General features: G+C 41.7%; 1 protein-coding gene across 1 annotated transcript; it reads right to left on the reverse strand.

Annotated features, from left to right (window-relative positions):
* Positions 1 to 145: 145 nt before the first annotated feature.
* On the reverse strand, positions 146 to 17,823 carry LOC103719641 (tryptamine 5-hydroxylase-like). The gene is made up of 3 exons (XM_008808980.5): positions 17,070 to 17,823; positions 15,816 to 16,076; positions 146 to 878 (listed from the first exon to the last, which is right to left on the reverse strand). The coding sequence occupies exons 1-3, from the start codon at positions 17,820 to 17,822 to the stop codon at positions 231 to 233; spliced, it is 1,662 nt and encodes a 553-aa protein (XP_008807202.4). The 5' UTR covers position 17,823; the 3' UTR covers positions 146 to 230.
* Positions 17,824 to 23,301: the final 5,478 nt, after the last annotated feature.

A 23,301-nucleotide genomic window follows, 5' to 3' on the forward strand; every position in this document is an offset into this window, starting at 1 on the left:
GTGTGATTAGTACCTTAAACTAATTATTGAAATATTCTGAAATTATAGTAGAAAACAATACCAGAGCTTCAAAGATTCTTAGATCCATGGAAAGAAAAATTTTCATAAACCAAAAAAGTATGCCTGAAGAATCTCGAACAACACATTTCCACAATAATCAAAGCAAAATCAAGATGCATTTAATAGTTAAAGTTTGAAGTATCCAAATGAAAGTAATTGAAATTTTACTATCAAGCTTCACTTTGTTCATCCTCCTTGAACTCATAACCTTGACTAGTTCTTGCAATTAGGATCAATGGTTCTCGCTTCCTCGTAGCAAGTCCAAAAATCTCACTCATGTCAACATCTTCAGCACCAACACCAGGTGGCAACTCCCAATCAAAATGATACAGAAGCTTAGAGAGTGCAGTTTCTATAGTGGCCAACCCAAAAGAATAACCAGGACAGCCTCTCCTCCCTCCTCCAAATGGCAACAGCTTGAAATCCTGCTGCCCCTTAAAGTCGATATCGATGTCGTCAAACCTTTCTGGGTTGAACCCCAGAGGATTCTGCCATGTCCGAGTGTCCCTCCCAATTGCATAAGTATTAATCAATACTCTTGTTTTGGCAGGGATTTCATAGCCATCAATGACACATGCCTTGATGGATTCTCGCGGAACTAGAAGAGGAGCTGGCGGGTGCAATCGCAGGGTCTCCTTTATTACAGCCCTCATGCAGTGAAATTGATCAATGTCACTCTCCTCTACAATTCCTTTGCTTCCTACAATCCCTCTCACCTCCTCTTGTGCTTTCTTCATTACTTGAGGGTGCCTGGCTAGCTCTGTCATCACCCATTCAAGAGTTGCTGAGGTTGTATCAGTTCCAGCAACAAACATATCCTGATTTGAAAGTTCAAGAGTGAAATAAGCTGCAGCTTTAAATTTGGATATTTGCCATTGTCACAAAATGAAATAAAGGAACTAGTTGATGGGAAGTGGCATCAATCTTATGATGGTAAATATAGACATCAAGTATTTTGCAAATTCTGCAGAAGAGAATGACTACTTGCTGTAAATACGATGTCTTACTGTTAGAGGTGAGCTTTTGATGCATATGAGTGAGCACACAAGAACTACATGAAGACTGGGGCATTGCAGATGCAACAAGCTTAAGCCAAGTCACAAAATCAGCATCATAATCCTAAATCAAGGTGGAAGAACACCTAGAACTGCTTATATGAAAGGCATCAGCTAATCACTTGGTCAAAGCTCTAGTCTTCATTTAATAGAAAATTAGTGAACTAAATTATTATAAAACTAGAATAGCATAATTCGGTTTAAGGTTCTTGAGGTCCAATTTCTCTAGATCACAGTAATTCATGTACGGTGCAATTATCATAACAGAATAAGACAATATTAAATCTTGATCTGAAACAATACCAAATCTTGGTTTGTTTTTGTGTATGTATGTATAAGACAAGTTTCTACAAGTTTTTCCTTCTACCACGTGGCATAAGAATATCGGGCAATTCACATGTGTGATTCATGATAAAAGCACCAATCTTTTTGGACTCCCCTGGTTCATGGAGAAAGAAAGAGAGAAAATATGGTCAACAAAAAAATAAATAAATATCTCATGTTTGGTTAGAGTTTTTAAAAGAGAGATATTAGACTTTGCACTATCTCGGGGTACTGATTACTAGGCGGCAGCTACACAGGGGGGGAGCATGTCCATGGAGATGAGCACCAGGCGGAGGCTGGAGGGTTGGCAGACGGGTGCCGTGTCTATAATGGGCAGGGTCACACTTGTTCGGTCAGTCCTGAGCTCCATCCCTCTTTATCTATTGTCCAACACCCTGGTGCCTATTGCAGCGTTACGTTGTATGAAGTGATTGTTCGGAAGCTGTGGAGTGATTGATTAAAACCCCATTTGATTTTGATGAGCTCAAAGCAATTGAGTATATCTTGTGATTACTAATGAATTCAATTGAGTGTTTCAGTGAAAATCCTGTCCAAGTGTTTCTAGACTTGGTTCATAGTATTTTGGATAAGTTAAGAAGTCTGCATGAACCAATGTCTGAGACTCGAGTCGACTCCCGAGTATCACGAGTCGACTCCAAGCGTATCAAGTTCACTGGCACGAGCTCGAGTCGACTCCAGATTAGTACGAGTCGACTCCGACTGAGAACAGAAAGAAGAACAGAAAGCTTCATCTCAGAACCTGTCAACGAGTCGACTTCTGAAGTGCGTGAGTCGACTCCAATGTTCACCGAGTCAACTCCAGGGAAGTAAGAGTCGACTCCAAGCAGTCACAGGCAGAAAAGTCAGAGAGCAGTTTTCGGGTCTGAGATTCGAGTCGACTCCAGTGGAACGCGAGTCGACTCCGATGGTTGGCAGGTCGACTCCAAAGAAGGTAAGAGTCGACTCTCAGAGGAACACAAGGAAAAAGTCAGAGAACGATTTTCGGACTCTGAGATTCGAGTCGACTCCCGCAGTACACGAGTCGACTCCGAGACTGAGTGACCATCAACAGACAGAAGACCATGTTACTGCCTCTGAGATTCGAGTCGACTCACAGACAGCTCGAGTCGACTCCAAGACAAGCTACACGTCAAAAGGCAGAAGACCAACTTTCGGAAACTGAGAGCCGAGTCGACTCCAAGGAGGTTCGAGTCGACTCCAAGACTGGATGAGCCAAACGACAGAGAATCGAGAGTTCGGGCTCTGAGATTCGAGTCGACTCCCAGGACAGTCGAGTCGACTCGAGTGGACAAAATTCAAATTTGGATCCACGGACTTCAGTGGATGAGCCGACTCCAAAAATTGCCAGGTCAACTCCAGAAGTTGGCGAGTCGACTCCAGGTCAAGACGAGTCGACTCCCAGTCAAGACGGCAACTTTAATTCAAATTTGGAACAGTTGCCGAGTCGACTCCGGAAAAGCGTGAGTCGACTCCTGCTACAGCCGAGTCGACTCCTGATCGCGCGAGTCGACTCCAACCCACCAACGGTCATATTGTCAGGCTGCGCAGAGTATGCAGAACGGCCAGAAAAAGCAGAGTAACGGCTAGTTTCCGTGGGGATTGGCTTAAATAGCCACAGAGGACTGTAGCAAAGCAGAGAACAGACATTCCACTCCAAGCATTCAAGTTTTCAAGCTCTCCAAGTGCTCTTAAACGAAAAAGGGGAGATCTGCATTTACTGCTCCAACAACTTCTTTCCAACAATCAAAGCTTCCTCCTCCTGCATTCAAGTGGACCACTCTTTCAAGAGGAGACCGGAGTTCCAGAAGCCATACCTCTTCACCAGCTTAAAAGCGTTTGAGGGCTTCTAACTCCTTTACGATTATATTGTCTTAAATCTGCTTTTTGAGAAGCTATTTTCTGTTTTCTTCTATCTCTTGTATTTACTTGATTCAATCGGGGGATTGAATCAAGGGGTTTAAGATTGGTTGGTGAGCCAAGTTAAAACCAACGTGTGTAAGGGTTTGATTGTGAGCCCGGGAAAACAATCGGGGTTGGTTCTAGTCGGTGAGCCTGGAAAAACCGACCGAGTTCGTTGTGAGCTCGTAAAACAACAAGTTTGGTTGTGAGCTTGCAAAACAACCGGCTGTAATCCAAGGGGGTTATAGTGAAATTCCCAAGTGAGACTTGGGGAGTGGACGTAGGAGCAAGGGTTAGCTTCGAACCACTATAAAACTTTGTGTTTGTAGTGCATTGTCTCTCATCTTCTTCCCCGCACATTACTCACAGCACTAGGCGTTAATTAAATAACTTGCTATAGTTTTTAATTAATCATCCACAAAGTTTTAATTAGCCAAATTATATTAAAAACCCAATTCACCCCCCCTCTTGGGTTGTCTATCTGGGCAACAAGTGGTATCAGAGCCAAAAACTCTTCCACTCAAGAGTTAAAAGATCAAAATGACAACCCCATTTGGATCTTCTCACATTGAGGGTCAGTCCACCCAAAGACCCCCTTTCTTCAATGGATCTGACTACTCATACTGGAAGGCTAGGATGAGAATATTCATCCAAGCCCAAGACTATGAGATGTGGTCCATTGTAGTAAATGGGCCATACATCCCATCCATATACGTAGATGGTGTTAAGGTACCTAAACTAGAAATGGACTGGGATGAACATGACATGAGGAAGGCACAATTAAACTCTAAAGCTATGAATGTGTTTGATTGTGCCTTAGACCGTAATGAATTCAATAGGGTCTCTACTTGCAATTCTGCAAAAGAGATTTGGGACAGACTTGAAGTGACCCATGAGGGCACGAATCAAGTGAAAGAGTCCAAAATAAATATTTTGGTTCATAAATATGAACTATTTAAAATGGACTCTAACGAAACAATTACATGCATGTTCACTAGGTTTACTGATATTGTCAATGGCCTAAAAAGCCTTGGCAAGAACTATACTAACAGTGAACTTGTCAGGAAAATCCTTCGGTGTCTACCAAGGTCGTGGGAAGCTAAAGTGACGGCAATCCAAGAAGCTAAAGACTTGAACAAGCTTCCACTTGAAGAGCTCCTTGGATCCCTTATGACGCATGAGCTTACCATGAAACAACACAACGAGGAAGAGTCCTCCCATAAGAAAAAGGTAATAGCTTTAAAATCTACTTCTTCTAACAAGGACTTGTCTTGCAGCAGCAGCAGTGAAGAAGAAGAAGATGAGGAAGATGGTGGTGAGGCTCTTCTTGTGCGCAAGTTCAAGAAATTCATCAACCACAAGAAGTCCTATCATCAAAGGAGAGGCCCCTCAAATTCCTACCGCAAGGACAAAGGTAAGGGAAGGGAAAGTGAGGGGATCGGCTGCTATGAGTGCAAAAAGCTGGGACACATCCGAGCTGAGTGTCCCTTACTAAAGAAGAGCAGCAAGTACAAGAAGAAGAAGAAAGCCCTTGTCACCACCCTATCGGACTCCGACGCATCATCTTCATCATCGGATGAAGAACAAGAAGAGAAGGCCAATTTTTGTTTCATGGCCAACGAAAATGAGGTAACTTCCGATACGCACTATGATTTTTCATTTGATGAACTTTATGATGCATTTAATGAATTAATGGTAGAATATAAGGCTATAAATCTTAAGAATAAAGAACTGAAAATAACCAATCAATCATACCTACATAAATACGATAAATTAGTTAAGGATAAGGATTTAATCACCAAAGAAAATATAGAACTTAAAACAAGCAACCAACTTTTAACTCAAAAGACCAACACCTTAACTAAAGAAAATGAAAAACTAACTAAGGAATTTTCAGAACTTAAAAAATATAAACAAACCTTAGATAAGGATCTTACTAAAGAACTTAATGATCTAAAAGCCGAAAATCAGACACTAACTAAAGAACTTAACAAATACAAACCCTTAGTTGAAAGATTTACCTATAGTTCTGAAAAATTAAACATGATACTAAATAGTCAACGTGCAGTGTTTAATAAAGCCGGTTTAGGATATAAACCAAGGAATAAGCAAAAACTTCTTAGTAACTTCTTTGTTAAAGCTGGGGAAACAAAAACTAAGAAAATAACCTGCTTTTGTTGTGGTACAGTAGGCCATAAAGCAAATGTATGTAATTTTAGGAAAAGTAAAACTAAAAGAAAAATTAAAAGGGTATGGGTTCCAAAAGGAACCAACTTGACTAACCATGAAGGACCCAAGAAAACTTGGGTACCTAAGATGACATGATTTGCTTGTGTAGGAGTGTCTTGCAGCCAAGGTCAACAAAAATTGCTGGTATTTGGATAGTGGCTGCTCAAGGCACATGACGGGTGATAAAGACCAATTTTTCACCCTTGAAGCTAAGAAGGGAGGTGCTGTGACGTTTGGAGACAACAACCAAGGTCACATCATTGGTATTGGTAAAGTTCAAATCACCCCTTCTACTTTTATAGATAATGTTAGATATGTTGATGGTCTTAAGCATAACTTGTTAAGCATTAGTCAATTATGTGACAAAGGATATGATGTTATGTTTAAACCATCACTGTGCATTATAACAAATACTAATGATAATAGTTTAGTTTTTAAAGGGATTAGACGTGGAAATGTATATGTGGTAGACCTAGAAGACCTTGCAAAATATAACCAATGTTTAGTTGTTAATGAAACTAAAGATAATAATGCTAGTTGGTTATGGCACCGTAAGTTAGGTCATGCAAGCATGGACACAATAACTAAATTAGTTAAAAGAGATTCCGTGATAGGTTTGCCAAAGTTAAAATTTGAAAAGAACAAAATCTGTGAAGCATGTCAATTTGGCAAATAATCTAGGAATTCTTTTAAACTCATAAAATGTGTCTCTACCTCTAGGCCTCTAGAATTATTACACATGGACCTATTTGGTCCAACTAGAACAACAAGCCTAGGTGGAAATAAATATGGTCTAGTCATAGTAGATGATTACTCTAGGTACACATGGGTCATGTTTCTAGCACATAAGGACCAAGCATTTTCCATGTTTAAAAAGTTCCATAAGGAAGTAACAAATGCTAGAGAGTCTTCAGTCATAGCCATTAGAAGTGACCATGGTACCGAATTCGAAAATCAATTATTTGATGAATTTTGTAGTAAAAAGGGGATAACCCATAATTTTTCTGCACCTAGGACACCACAACAAAATGGAGTTGTGGAAAGGAAAAATAGAACACTAGAGGAAATGGCTAGAACGATGTTATGTGAAAGTAACCTCCCTAAGTACTTTTGGGGAGAAGCCATTAATACTTCTTGCCATATATTAAATAGAGTTCTATTAAGACCCATCATAAAGAAAACACCTTATGAACTGTGGAAAAACAGAAAACCAAAGGTTAACTATTTTCATGTTTTTGGATGTAGGTGTTTTGTACATAATAATGGGAAAGATAATCTAGGAAAATTTGACCCTAAATCTGATGAAGGAATATTCTTAGGTTATTCTACAACTAGTAAAGCCTATAGAGTCTTTAATAAAAGAACACTAGTTATAGAAGAATCTATACATGTTGTATTTGATGACTCTAGTGACATCTCCTCTAGTAAGAAAGCCAATCTTGATGATGATATTGAAATACTTGAAGAAAAGATAGATGAGGTGGGATTACAAGATGATAATCAAAAGTTGATTGAAGGAGAATCATCAAACCAAGAGCCTATAGTGGATCATGGGCTAACTAAAGCTTGGAGGTATGCTCACGGGCATCCTAAGGAACTAATTCTAGATGATCCATCACAACCGGTTAGGACTAGAGCATCTCTTAGAAATTTGAACAACCATCTAGCTTTTGTTTCACACTTTGAGCCCAAACATATAGAAGAAGCCGAAAATGATGTAAATTGGATAAATGCAATGCAAGAGGAACTAAACCAATTTACTAGAAACAAAGTGTGGGATCTAGTAGAGAGACCTTCTGAATATCCAATAATAGGTACAAAATGGATATATAAAAATAAACTAGATGAAAATGGAATTGTTATAAGGAATAAGGCTAGACTAGTAGCAAAGGGTTATAATCAAGAAGAAGGCATAGATTTTGATGAAACCTTTGCTCCCGTAGCTAGACTTGAGGCGATTAGACTTCTATTAGCATATGCATGCTCTAAGGACTTCAAGCTATATCAAATGGATGTAAAAAGTGCTTTTCTAAATGGGTTTATTAATGAGGAGGTGTATGTAGAACAACCTCCTGGTTTTGAAAATCATCAATACCCTAATCATGTGTATAAACTGAACAAAGCGCTTTATGGACTAAAACAAGCACCTAGAGCATGGTATGAGAGACTTAGTAAATTCCTATTAGAACATGAATTCTCTAGGGGAAATGTAGATACAACATTATTTCTGAAAAAGAAAAATAAGGATATGTTATTAGTACAGATCTATATTGATGATATCATTTTCGGTGCTACTAACAATCGCCTCTGCGAGGAATTTGCTGATTTGATGCAGAGTGAGTTTGAGATGAGCATGATGGGAGAGCTGAACTATTTCCTCGGGCTTCAAATCAAACAATCTGAAGGAGGCATCTTCATCAATCAAGCAAAATATATCAAGGAGATGCTCAAGAAGTTTGATATGGAGGGAAACAAGTCAATCAGCACCCCCATGAGCTCATCATGCAAATTAGACCAAGATGAATCAGGTAAATCTGTAGATCAAAAACTTTATAGAGGTATGATAGGTTCTTTACTGTATCTTACTGCAAGTAGGCCTGATATTATGTTTAGTGTGTGCATGTGTGCTAGATATCAGGCTAATCCTAAAGAATCACACCTAGCTGCAGTTAAGAGAATCTTTAAATACTTAATTGGAACTAAGAACATAGGGCTGTGGTACTCTAAAGAATCTAGCCTAAACTTAATAGGGTACACAGATTCAGACTTCGCTGGATGTAAGCTTGATAGAAAAAGTACCAGCGGGTCTTGTCAATTTCTAGGAGAAAATCTAATCTCATGGTTTAGCAAGAAACAAAACTCGGTTGCATTATCCACTGCAGAAGCTGAATATGTTGCAGCCGGGAGTTGTTGTGCTCAAATCTTATGGATTAAACAACAATTAGAAGATTATGGCATTAAACAAGATAAAATTCCCATTAATTGTGATAACACAAGTGCCATAAATCTAACTAAAAATCCAATTCAACACTCAAGAACTAAACACATTGAGATAAGACATCACTTCATAAGAGATCATGTATTGAATGGTGATGTGTCACTCCAATTTGTGTGTACTGATAATCAATTAGCAGACATTTTTACAAAACCCCTAAGTGAAGAGAGGTTTAGTGTGCTTAGAAGGGGATTAGGAGTGATTGATCCATCCTAGTGGGAGTTTTTCACTAGATTAATTGATTTTGATGATTAGAATGAGGTTAAAATAGAGTTTCTATGCAGTGATCATCAAATCAGTCCTTAATTAGGTGATTTTCCCTCATTTGGCACGATTATGGCATGGTTTTTAGGTGCGTGCCAAGGTTAGAGACGACTCGAGTAAGTTTCAGAGCCGGCTCCTAAGGGGGAGTCGACTCGCGCATTAGCGGGAGTCGACTCGCAAAGTTGGCAGCTGAGGGGGAGTCGACTCGCACACTGTCGGGAGTCGACTCGAAGTCTACATGCGCTAACAGAGAGTCGACTCGCGCATATTCTGGAGTCGACTCGAGGTCGAGTCGACTCGCGACTCAGGGGAGTCGACTCGCAGTCGGGATCCGACTTTTTAACCCTAGGTTTGTCATTTCGCAAACACTTTTCCTCAAGCCGCCACTGTTCACAAAGCCCTAGAGCCGACTCCTAGGTCATCCCCGATCGTCTCCAAGACCTTTTCCCGTCGATTCTTCGCCGGACATTGAGTTTCCGTCCGTTCCTAGGTCATTTCCGGTCCGTCCCGAGCTTCCTCTGTCGGTTCTTCACCGTCCTCTAGGTATTTTTCTTCCCGTTTAAGTCAAGATGCCTCGTAAGACCGTCGTTAGGAAGAGGTCCCGTCCCGAGGCCGGTCCCGAGCGACGCTCCAAGGCGCGGCACGATCCCGCGAGACAACCACCTCCGGATCGGTCCCCGCCTAGGGTGGTTCTCGTTAGGCCGTTGGCCGGGAAGGCCGTCACCTCCGGGAGGTTTGTCGATTTCGACTATCTCTCCCGGGAGGGGTTCACCATAGGCGATAGGCTTAGAGCCCAGGGCCTAGAGTACTTCCTCACCTTGGACCTTCCCACCTATCCTGGCCTAGTTCAAGAGTTTTACAGTACCGTCCATCGGGGAGATGGAGGTATCGAGGGTACGGTAGTAGGTGTCCCGTTGCGTGTCACAGAGGACCTCATTGCCCATATCCTTCATCTTCCATTAGTAGGGGTGGCTCCCGCACACCCTGAGGATAGAGTTGCGGCCCTTACGGTCGTCTTAGGGCATCCACCTCAGTCCCCCCTAGATGAGGTATCTGCTAGCTCACTTCCTATTGAAGTAAGAATCCTGTTGAGCATTCTGTCCAGGTCCATCTTCCCTAAGACAGGGAGATTTGATTTTGTGAATGAGAGGGACTTAGCTATTATGTCTTATATCCTTCAGGACACCCCGATCAACTTCCCAAAGCTAATTTATAGGTATATGTGTGAGCCCCTAGATAGACCTAGGCTCTCACTCCCATACGGGATGTTATTCACTCTTCTTTTTAGGCAGTACGAGATTTCCATTCCTGAGAGGGAACCCTCTCGTGCCTTGCGATGGACTGATCGCTTGTGTACGGGGACTATGCACAGGATGGGATTTCGGAAGAGAGAAGGGATCTGGGTTAGGAAGTCTACTCTCACTGCTCAGACCACCAGACCATCACCCAGTCCTGAGCCAGATTCAGACTACCCAGACCTTCCAGACCATCCAGACCTCCCATCCACTCCTCCTGCTCCTACCACCTTTGCCGGACCTTCCTCCTCAGCTACACCATCTATGGAGGTTCGGATTGATCCAGAGCAACTCCGGGAGCTGCGGCAGGAGATCGTCCGAGATCTGAGGGACGAGCTGCTTCGGGAGCTCCGAGGTGCGGTGCCTGCTCCCACTCCTGCACCCGTATCTTCTCAGTTGGTCCCTTCCTTGACAGCCGTGACTGACATGACGGCTCATGTACGGGAAGAGATCTACAATATCCGGAGTTTGGTCCAGGCCCAGTTCCACAGCATGAGTGAGGTCACGAGCTCCACTCGACAGATGCGAGAGGAGATAGGTCGTGACATGCACACCACCACCGAGGGGGCCGAGCGCTTGTCGAATGTACTCATCGACAAGCTGGACGCACTTCAGACATCGGTGACTGGGCTTCAGGCGTCGGTGACAGAGCTCTCCACTACACATAGCAGAGCCACCACGTCTATCATCGCACAGCTTGGCCATGTGATAGATGCAGTCACCCTCCTCATGGAGCAGAGCCGATTGAGAGGAGGAGCCACATCCTCGAGAGGAGGAGCCACATCCTCCAGAGGAGGAGATGCATCCTCGAGAGGGGGAGCCTCATCCTCGAGGAGGCCATAGATGTTTTTGTGTTTTGTCTTGTTTTGCTTTACTTATTGTATTCTCAAATGTATTCACATTCATATCAATACAATGAGTAGACATTTTATCTTCAATTATGTGCCATTTGATGTGCCATTTGTTGATTGTGCCATTGATTGTGTGTGATTACCTCCTTTTTGGTATGATGACAAAAAGGGGGAGAGATATGTATAAAATATGGTAAAATATGTAAAAGGGGAGAAATATTAAAAAAAATATGTAAAAAAAATCAATGTAACGATAAACTCTTAAAAACACACACAAATTTGTTCTAAGTGGATTCGGTACCTCGAGGCTCATTATCTCTCTTTTGGGGCTCCTAATGGAGTAATCTCCAGAATCTATTCAAGGGATATTCGGAGATTAGCTGAATCCTACTCAAGAACAAATTGACAGATTTTCCCTCTAAAAAGATAAAATTCAGTTCAAAAACTTCAAAGCATTAAAAGAAAATTCAGAGAATCGAAACATAGTTGAATGCATATGTTGAGGGGGAGAATCTGAATTTTAATCAAGCTAAATCATTAATGACATATAAGCCAAACAATTGATTGCATAATATGTAGGCTTATATAATTCCAAATGAAAGGGGGAGCTTTAACTCCGAAATTTAATGTTTCACTCCTTTCAAACTTGGATAAATTAAATTATCAGACATTTGAATTCATTTATGGTTTTTACTTCATTATTTTATGAGCAATTCATTTTACATATACTCAAAGTTTTGTCATCATCAAAAGGGGGGAGATTGTGGAGCGATTGATTAAAACCCCATTTGATTTTGATGAGCTCAAAGCAATTGAGTATATCTTGTGATTACTAATGAATTCAATTGAGTGTTTCAGTGAAAATCCTGTCCAAGTGTTTCTAGACTTGGTTCATAGTATTTTGGATAAGTTAAGAAGTCTGCATGAACCAATGTCTGAGACTCGAGTCGACTCCCGAGTATCACGAGTCGACTCCAAGCGTATCAAGTTCACTGGCACGAGCTCGAGTCGACTCCAGATTAGTACGAGTCGACTCCGACTGAGAACAGAAAGAAGAACAGAAAGCTTCATCTCAGAACCTGTCAACGAGTCGACTCCTGAAGTGCGCGAGTCGACTCCAATGTTCACCGAGTCGACTCCAGAGAAGTAAGAGTCGACTCCAAGCAGTCACAGGCAGAAAAGTCAGAGAGCAGTTTTCGGGTCTGAGATTCGAGTCGACTCCAGTGGAACGCGAGTCGACTCCGATGGTTGGCAGGTCGACTCCAAAGAAGGTAAGAGTCGACTCTCAGAGGAACACAAGGAAAAAGTCAGAGAACGATTTTCGGACTCTGAGATTCGAGTCGACTCCCGCAGTACACGAGTCGACTCCGAGACTGAGTGACCATCAACAGACAGAAGACCATGTTACTGCCTCTGAGATTCGAGTCGACTCACAGACAGCTCGAGTCGACTCCAAGACAAGCTACACGTCAAAAGGCAGAAGACCAACTTTCGGAAACTGAGAGCCGAGTCGACTCCAAGGAGGTTCGAGTCGACTCCAAGACTGGATGAGCCAAACGACAGAGAATCGAGAGTTCGGGCTCTGAGATTCGAGTCGACTCCCAGGACAGTCGAGTCGACTCGAGTGGACAAAATTCAAATTTGGATCCACGGACTTCAGTGGATGAGCCGACTCCAAAAATTGCCAGGTCAACTCCAGAAGTTGGCGAGTCGACTCCAGGTCAAGACGAGTCGACTCCCAGTCAAGACGGCAACTTTAATTCAAATTTGGAACAGTTGCCGAGTCGACTCCGGAAAAGCATGAGTCGACTCCTGCTACAGCCGAGTCGACTCCTGATCGCGCGAGTCGACTCCAACCCACCAACGGTCATATTGTCAGGCTGCGCAGAGTATGCAGAACGGCCAGAAAAAGCAGAGTAACGGCTAGTTTCCGTGGGGATTGGCTTAAATAGCCACAGAGGACTGTAGCAAAGCAGAGAACAGACATTCCACTCCAAGCATTCAAGTTTTCAAGCTCTCCAAGTGCTCTTAAACGAAAAGGGGAGATCTGCATTTACTGCTCCAACAACTTCTTCCCAACAATCAAAGCTTCCTCCTCCTGCATTCAAGTCGACCACTCTTTCAAGAGGAGACCGGAGTTCCAGAAGCCATACCTCTTCACCAGCTTAAAAGCGTTTGAGGGCTTCTAACTCCTTTACGATTATATTGTCTTAAATCTGCTTTTTGAGAAGCTATTTTCTGTTTTCTTCTATCTCTTGTATTTACTTGATTCAATCGGGGGATTGAATCAAGGGGTTTAAGGTTGGTTGGTGAGCCAAGTTAAAACCAACGTGTGTAAGGGTTTGATTGTGAGTCCGGGAAAACAATCGGGGTTGGTTCTAGTCGGTGAGCCTGGGAAAACCGACCGAGTTCGTTGTGAGCTCGTAAAACAACAAGTTTGGTTGTGAGCTTGCAAAACAACCGGCTGTAATCCAAGGGGGTTATAGTGAAATTCCCAAGTGAGACTTGGGGAGTGGACGTAGGAGCAAGGGTTAGCTCCGAACCACTATAAAACTTTGTGTTTGTAGTGCATTGTCTCTCATCTTCTTCCCCGCACATTACTCACAGCACTAGGCGTTAATTAAATAACTTGCTATAGTTTTTAATTAATCATCCACAAAGTTTTAATTAGCCAAATTATATTAAAAACCCAATTCACCCCCCCCTCTTGGGTTGTCTATCTGGGCAACAGAAGCTTTATTTGGGGACGACGGGGTAGCAGAGGGGGTGTCCACCTTTTGGCCTAGGAGACTATATGCCAACTGACCAGCAGAGGCGGATTGTTGGTCCATTTATTAGTAAAGCGCCGGGAGATACTAGCGACTATACTAGCTGCTAGGTTCCTCCTAGAGTCGGAGAGTTTATGAGGGGCGCTACTGAGGGCAAAGTATGGAGCTCCGACGTGTCCGGTTGCAGTCCGAGTTGGGCGTGGGTGCTCTTTCATATGGCGAGAGATTTGTGTCCATGCCCTGGCGATGCTACTGGCGATCAGATGGGAGATCGAGGACGGACGAGCGGTCAGTGTCTTGGAGGATAAGTGTCTTTATGAGATCCCATTGCAGGGCTGGCCCACTATGATCGACCACAGAGGGCAAGAGGGATGCAGAATCTATGATCTCTTCATTTTGGAGGAACGGAGATGGGACGAGGCCTCGTCAGGTTGTTGTTTGGGGAGCAGCTTGCTGAGTGGGTCCTGTCGGTACCGATCCCATCAGGAGAGATAGCGAACAAAAGGGTCTGAAGCTTGACCGGGAGGTCAGTGGTGTGAGCCTGGATGTCTCCAGGCAAGTTGGGAGGCCTTTGGCGTGGTAGATTGATGGTGGATGAATCTGAAGGATGCGCATCCACCCCCATGTTGCTTTGTTTCTTTAGAAAGTGGCATGGGGGTGCTTGCCCATCAGAGGCGTGCTGGTCAAATGAGGAGTGTGAATCCCTAAAGCTTGTGTGGACTTTCCGAAGGTGGAGGAGTTCATCTACCATGCACTCATTGAGTGTTCGTGTGCCAGTCAGATTTGGAAGTGTGCTGCAACCCACATTAACCATCAACAGGTGTGGTCGTCCATTGAGGACTTCCTGGACTTCTTGGAGGCTTTGGTGGGGGGACCTGGACTCAAGGAGAGGGGGTCATGGGTTGCCTATCTAGCTTACCATTGCTGACTGGATAGGAACGCCTCAATCTTCGAGGATGATGTTTCTCACCCGAGGTCAGTGGCAGACATAGCACTATTGCATGCAGCAAAGTTCGTCGGCATCACTGAGGTTTCATCTGTAGGGTTACTTAGGAAAACCTGGGGCTCCAACTCAGCTACTACAACCCTCAGGACTGTGTTTATTTTCTGGGTGCCCCCACCTCCTAGCTTCCTCAAGGTAAACTTTGACGACAGTATGGTCGAGAGAGGAAGATGCGGAGGCATGAAATTTGTCATCCAAGATCATGACGTCAGTGTGGTCTATGTCGGAGCCTCTTTGTAGCCACTTGTTCTCTAATTTTGTTGGCCGTATTCATACCCGATCGATGTGAACCACCGTTTTACCAAAAAAAAAAGAAAGAGAGAGAGAGATGAGAAAATAGTTTTTCTATAGAAATAAAATTTTTTCATTTTTTGGAATAAAAATTATGTGAAACATGAGAAAGTTCAATTTCCATCCGTTGAAAATTGAAGTATTTTTTTTTAAAAAATGCCTTTAAGTTTTTAGATAGCATCGGATAACTGGTATGTTACATAATTTTTTTAAAAAAAGTACATGGTCAACCAAATATAAATCATTCTAAAATATACCACTTTTTATAGTTAATCAAATATATAAAAATTATGTTCTAAAAAATATTATATATTCAGCAAACAAAAATTATTTCCGTCAACCCTCTTTGTGCTCGGGAGTTGCTTTCTCCAAGGAAAACCCGCCAAAACGACATTATCACTGTAAATAAAAACATGAAACACGGCCATACGTCGCTACGTGCCAAACATCTACCAATCAACACCCGCTTTCGTGTTCCGCATGACACGGACCAGCGACCACAGCACGACTCCAAATCTGTGACTTTAAGCCACTGTAGACCCCACCAAGTAGTTACGTCGACGCAATGGCATTCAGATGAACGACAAATCCCAGACCATAACAAACAAACGGTCTAGATTGTTCGAGATCAACATGTGAACGCTGGATGCAGCTACCGCATATAAATTAGATAAGGATAGACGTACCTAATTTTTTCGATGGGTCTCAATAAATTATCTGGTATTCTTACCGCCTACTTGAAATGAGAGAGGGGACGAACCAGGACGAGGGCTTTGAGATTATCGTCAGTGATGGGAACCTCCAGATCTGGGGACTTCTGGATCCGGAGCAGGACATCCAAGAAGTCCTCCTCCTCGCGATCCGGCCCGCCGATTCGACGTTGGTGGTCGGCGATTATTTCGTCGCAGACGGCGCTCAAGTCGTCGCGGTTCTTCTCCAGCCGCCGCCGCAGCCCCGTCACCGAGTTCACCCACTCCAACCCGGGGAAGAAATCGCCCAACGTGAACCCCGCGAACAGCGCCTGCCACCAAAGTAACGGCCGTTATAACGACGTCCGCGGGCTCTACCTTTTTTTTTTTAAATAAAAGGTTTTTTTTGGCACAAATACCCTTCAAAAAAATTTAAATTTATGTAAATACTCTTTTAAAATTTATTTTTATTTCTATACCCTCATAAAGTATTATTTTTGCACAAATGCTCATAATATAATGGTTCTTCTAACGCGATTGAAAAACCATATTTATTTTAATTAAAAATCAAATAGAATTTTGAAATTACTTTTTTGTCCTTCATCGTAATCTATTAAAGATATTTTAGTCATTTTAATTTGAAACCGTTAATTTTGTAATGACGTTAGGGGACATAGGTGCATATACAAAAATAAGAATAAAAAAAAATAGAATAGCAAATCAAGTATTTTATATTTATGAGAATATTCATGCAAATTTTTTTTAAAATAAATATAGATAATGGCCATTTGAATAGCAGCCGTTATTTTACCGTTTGCCCGTTATAATGGTTTATGTCCTCTTTGTTTATACTCGTAGACTACTTGTTATTAATTTAAACATGCATCCTAGCCTAAAAGTAATACATTATTTAGTAAACAGCGGTCTAAGTCAAATAATGTTCCTTTAATACACTAACAATCGTTATTTTGACCATAAATTTCTTTTGTAAACATCTAATGTTGAACATTACGATATTTTTATTAACAATCATTATTCTTAATTTGGCAATTAGTTATTGTATAATTGACATAACACGGTTACTGAATATTTCAGGAGTTATGAAAATAACATAATTTTTACATAAGAAACATTTCACACAAGCTGCAAAATATAATTTTTAATCGAATAAAGAGTTTTTGGAAACAAAATCCAATAAAGAGTTGAAAAAACATGCACTTCAAAGTCTAGGCATTCTAGCCGTTGCAACGGGCCGGATAAATAACGGCCGGTATGTCCGTTACAACGGAAAAATACTGTTTCGGAAGGGGTTATATGGGCCTTGCCTGCGATTCCGCAAGCACCTCCGGCAGCCGGAACCCGGCGGCGGAGAAGCGCCGACCAAAGGCGACGCGGCAGAGCACGTCGTTAGCGAGGTTGAAGAACCGGGCGCTGAGATCGACGGCGCAACCCCCACTGCCGCCGGCGGTGGCGGAGGAAGCGACGGAGCGGAGGAGGCGATGGACCTCCTGTCGGCGGACGAGGCCGTAGGCGGCGACGCGGCGGGGAGAGAGGAGCTCGGAGACGCAGAGGCGGCGGGCCTGGCGCCAGTAGGGACCGGCGGGCGAGAAGGTGACGTCGGAGCAGCCGAAGGAGAGGTATCGGGCGGAGAGGAGGGCGGGGCGGGAGGCGAGGGCGGCGTCGTGGGTCTTGAGGACCTCGCGGGCGAGCCGCGGAGAGGCGACGACGACGAACGGGACGCGGCCGAGGCGGAGGGAGAGGATGGGGCCCAGGTGGCTGGAGAGGCGAGCGAGGGCGTGGTGGGGCATGGAGGTCAGGAGGTGGAGGTGGCCGATGAGGGGAAGGGCCGGCGGCGATGGCGGAAGGCGGTCGCGCCGGCGGCGGTGGTGGAGGTGGTAGGAGAGATAGAGGGTGGCGAGCAGGAGGAGGAGAAGGGAGAGGAAGGTGACGGGATCCACTTCCATTCTATCTTTGATTATTCTTTGATTTGTTTTGGAGAGGGAGGGTGATAAAATAAGAGACAGCGTCACAGAGCTGAAGTCTCGTAGTGCGCTCTCAAATGCACCCTCACGAATCATATCAGCGTCGTTGAATTATTCCAATCCCCTCGTAACGTGCTAGATTGGTACATAACTCGTAATTTACGTAGTAGCAGTAGAAATAAAAACGGCAGCAGTACTGATAATACTACTACTAATAATAATGATAATAATAATAATAATAATAATAATAATTCGAGTTTGAAATATCAAAAAGAGTTATGAATGTTTAGGCGCATACAAGCTTGATATATATAACATATTGATCTTTATTTCTTCAAACTTCTAATACCAGAGGGAACTCCATAGGTATCTACTAATGCAAGCCCTTTAAAATGGAACAAATAATAAAATGGTGAAGTCATTTAAACATGGAACAACAAGAAGCAAAATAAAAAAGAAAATGAAAGAGTTTGCTTCCCCCTTAAGTCTCACTATAAAAAATCACTCTGACCAAAATCACGAACATGCTACGTATCCACAAACATGCCCTTTTTTGGAGACTACAAAATATCTCAAAAACAAAAAAATCATTTAGCTCAACCCTCTTGATAACATCCAGCCCCTTATTTGCTATAAACTATCTAAACGTTTCCAAGGAGAGTAAGATATGAGATCATGCAGGCGCTTTAGATCCCTTAGGCCAATTTCTTGGAGATTAATTTCTTTGATGAAGATAACACATAGCTGGTTTTACTTGATAAGTTAGGTAGGGATAAGAAGAGAGCATCTACTAAGATTTGAAGGGTCTTTATCAATCTTTTTTCAATAAACTGGATTCTTGTTAGAGAGTCTTAAGGGAGTGAAACTACTCTCTCAAAATTAGAATCTAGCCACTAAGATCAATAGGAGGGGCACTTGGATAGCAACAATGGAAGAGGATCCTCCCCTCCCTCTCTTGTATTATATTTTATTCGCTAAATGAATTGTTGATGCTTTCAATTCTCAAAAGAGAGCCTTTCTACCTTCTATGGAATGCATATCTTTAGAGAAGGGAATGAGCCAACTAGTTGATTGGCTGGCTAAGGTACAACCAAAAATAATGCTACATATTATAACAATCATATCCTAGCTAAGCTTGCTTATCTTGTAAACACAAGCACCTTTGGTTGTACCTTTATTAGAAATAAATAAATTCGAGGCTTGCCTTCAACAAAAAAAGGTAATCTAAATTCAACTATCTTACAAGTTTTGAAATTATAGCTCTATAGGTTGTATCAACCTAGGTCCTCATCCAAAAAGATTAGCCAGGAGATCTAATTCGGATTCTTTAACTTTGTATATGTATTAAAGATATATTCTGTACATAATCGTTGTGGTACTAAATGTATGCTTAAACAGGTCCCTACATACTCCCTTCTTTTAGATCTTAACGTCCTTGCTAGACTAAAGGTCCAAATCCAATCAAATTCAATTACAAACACTATGGTCAATCTATGGTTATTCTCAAATAGACCCATGCTGCGGTATTCTCTAATCCGCATATACCATAAATTACAGACACTATGGTTTACCCGTAGTTGTCCTCAAATGGACCTATATGGTAATATCCCCTAATCTATATGGGCCATGGGCTAGCTTCATTCTGATACTATTTGTAACAACCTATGATCTCATCTAAAGATTAATCAAAAGTTATTCTTTAGGTTCCTTAAAGCTTTATATATATATATATGGGTTTTTTGAATGAATATCCTCTTAAATATTGGATTTTGCATGAATACCCTTTTCAAATTGATATTTGTACGTATACCCTCGTAAAATACTTGTTTTACTATTTTACCCTTTTTTATCAGTATTTTTACATATGTACCCATACCATCTAACGCCATTAAAAAATTAACGGCTTTAAATTAAAATGATTAAAATACCCTTTATGGGTAGATGTGCAAAAACATATAAGACGATCGCGATGGAAAAAAGGTAATTTCAAAATTTTATTTTTTAATTAAAATAAATATGGTTTTTGTTAACAGTGTTAGAAGAACCATTATATTAGGAGTATTTGTGCAAAAACAATGTTTTATGAGGATACAGAAATAAATATAAATTTTAAGAAGTATTCATGCAAATTTGAATTTTTAGAAGAGTATTCATGTAAAAAATCCTACATATAATCTACTTAGTGTATAATTGATATGGAACTAAAACCACGCCTACACGAGTCCTCAATTAGGTTAGACAAAAGAAATTATCAACCAACTTGCTTGTAACTCCAATTACATGTAACTCCATCCACACCGCTAATCTCCACATACTTCCTACAAACTCTTACTCAAAATAAAACTTGTTGAAGATCCTCCCTTTTCTTCTAGCTTAAACCAACAAAACCTCTCCTCTCTCCTCCATCTCTATGGGATTGACATCCCATCATTAAATATCCCGACAAGAGAAACAAGTGAGTGATTCTCTCTCTCTCTCTCTCTGTCATGACCCCCGCCCCGATCCGGCGGGCCGCCGCGACGGTCCTAGGGTGCGGGTAGGCATAAAGCCACCAGCCACCATGTAAAACCCTACTAACCTAACACAAACATTCTTAAACCTCCGAAACATTTTGGCATGATATATGCACAAAATGAGCACTTTTGATCTATGTTAACCTATCAGGATATATCAAAACATACAACCACTCTACCTGTCAGAGCAGCAATCACATAACCTGTCACATAATAAACCTAGACAATATATAGCAATACATTATCACAGGCACACAACTGATCTGTATAAAACCTAGTTCCCAATCCATTCATGGCCGACCCATATCCACAACAGGATCTATGTCTATAACTATACACTATATACAACTGAAAGGTTTATAATACACCAAAAATATATAAACCTCTATTCTATAATATACTATGGAGCAGCACAGCTAGCAGGCAACCTTTAGTCCTGCACCTCTCTATACGGCACCTGCCCTGCAATAAGGATATCAACTAGGGAGTGAGTATATGAATACTCAGTGAGTAGAGTAGAGAGTACTATGCACATGAGACAAGATATAATCATGGCTCGAGGTGAAATCTCAAGAGCATATGAGCATTCATCGATAACAGGGTGCACAAAACTCAACATAAGAAATATTAAGTAAATCATCACAGTATCACCGCAATCACAATCAACTCATCTGGAGCATATATAGAATAATCAAATAAACATGAATGATACATCATGAATATGCTCAACAGATTATAACACTGAAATATGCAAATCAGGGTGTCAATATGCAAGGTCATCACTAGACAGCTGTCGGAAGATGGGTCTTACGCCCCAGGCGAACCATAACAACTTCTTACTGTCACATGCATATGCAGGATAAGCACCATACTGATAATGTAAATGCTGGCTAATATCCAGAACAGAAATCTATAGAAATATCTCACATCTGCATACTAAACGGCACCTCGCGGGGTCTTACTTTGCCCGGCGGCAAGCCATACTATACCTCGCGGGGTCTTACTATGCCCGGCGGCAAGCAGATATATGTCGCAGGACTGGCCGATCCTATGCCTAAGGCCGTGTCCCTCCTAGGAAGGGACTGGGTTCCGCCCACCCAGAAGGCTACTATGTGCACACAGGCCGATGTCTAACCCCACCGACTATGGGTGCCCTGTAGATACTGCCAAGCCATGCATGAATACCATAATGCATCCTACTAATACTCTACTGAAAAGGAGTATAATTAAGACTACCACTTACTCGACCACGACCCAATCATAACTAGACATCAGGGTTGGGAGTGAGGAGTCAGGGAATGCAATGTAACTCAACATATTACTCTTTTCCCTCCTGTAATTCCTCTCAATTTTTTCAAATGCATGTACAGAATAATCAAGCATGGAGAACAAAACATAGAGAAATCTACCACAACAATCAATCAATAAGCTCAAGTGGAATCAAGTCACACTTGGCAACATTCATGAAAATGAATAAGGAATGTGCTCATGGTGCAAAGTACAAACTCCCACTTACCTGCCAATCCGGCACGGTCTCGATACACTTCTGAAACTCTATAGAAGGCAGTAGGGGACTTCTTCCTCTTGATCCTTAGTTCCTTGCCTAACTGAAACATGCATTAATAACACATATATTCTTGTATCAAGGCCCAATAACCTACGTATCAATTGTAAGCATAAAAGTTTCAGTTGACACAACTTCCCCCCTTAATTAACATTTTTTCTTTTTTCCTTATTCTTATTAATTAATCCTCAATTTACATGAATCATGATGCAAGAGTATCCCACACACACCTTGGACCAATGCTATAGGGTCAAGGTGTGCGAAAGGATCGAATCCTTTCTAATCCAAAATTTTACTGAATCTTGGGTCGACCCTGCTTGGGTCGACCCCTGCTTTCCTTTAGTCGACCCAACATCATCTTTTTTCATCTTCTTCATCCGGATGAACAGTAACCCGGATTGACATCCGGTTACTTCATCTCGGATTCGATCCTCATATCAAACTCCAAACTCTATAAAATTTTTACCCACTGTTCTACACTCATAGGGGTTTCCAAAATGGTAATATACATCATCATCGGAGGCCGATTGACCTCCGAAATAATTCACCGAAGTTGGAACTTCGACACAGTTTTTTTGCAATCTCGAAAAAACTTTGTTGAAGCCCAACCTCCTCACTTTGGATCCCTATCAAAGACCCTATTTACCCCTTTTTTATCTTCAGATCTCTAAACATTAGATAGAATGAGTTACTTACCTCTTTTCCTCAGAAAAATTGAAGTTCTTGCACCGAGGAAAAGAGATCACACTCCTTCCTTCTTCTTTCTTTCAGCCGACAGCACAACCGGCTCCTTTGTACCTTCGAATTCTCCTCTATGCTTTCTCCTCCTCCTTCTTCTCCTTCTCCTTCTCTTCTTCTCTCTTTCCCTTCTCTTCTTCTATTTTCGGTGTTCTTTCCTCCTCGTCACTGAAGGCTAAGTTCTTTGGTTTTTCTTCCCTACTACGTATCTCCCCCTGATCAATCCCCAACATACGTGTCTTCCTCAAACCAATTCTCACTGCCAGCAATTCATTTCATCTTTTATATATATTTTTTTATTTAAACTTATCAGATTCCCATTTTGCCCTTATCATATCAATGCATCTTCAATCATGCCATTAGATTCTGATTTCCAATATTACCCCTCTCTAATTACTTAATGATTATTCTATTCTTTTTATATAAATTTTTTTTTTCGAGGTTATTACACACTCTCTCTCTCTGTTGTTTTACTATTTCAGAGACTTCACTATTGGTTCCAAATGATAATTTTTTGCTTTTGTTGCTTCAACTCCTTGTTGTAATGTTTCTATTAGAATTATGGTTATTTTAGAAATATTCTTGATCAAGATTTGTATACTACATAGCCTACTTATATCAAGGATAATAGTGTCCTCATTTGTCAACTATTTGATGACTTTCATTCTTCTGGAATTAGTTTGCAAGAGATTTGTTACTGATGACCCAAAGATTGATTTAAAGATTGATTTTGATGATCACAAAACCTTGAAGTATAAAT

This window comes from Phoenix dactylifera, chromosome 4 (genome assembly GCF_051530095.1).
Source record: "Phoenix dactylifera cultivar Ajwa chromosome 4, Ajwa_hap1_PhDact_Kaust_v1.1, whole genome shotgun sequence".
In the NCBI taxonomy this organism is placed as follows: domain Eukaryota; kingdom Viridiplantae; phylum Streptophyta; class Magnoliopsida; order Arecales; family Arecaceae; genus Phoenix; species Phoenix dactylifera.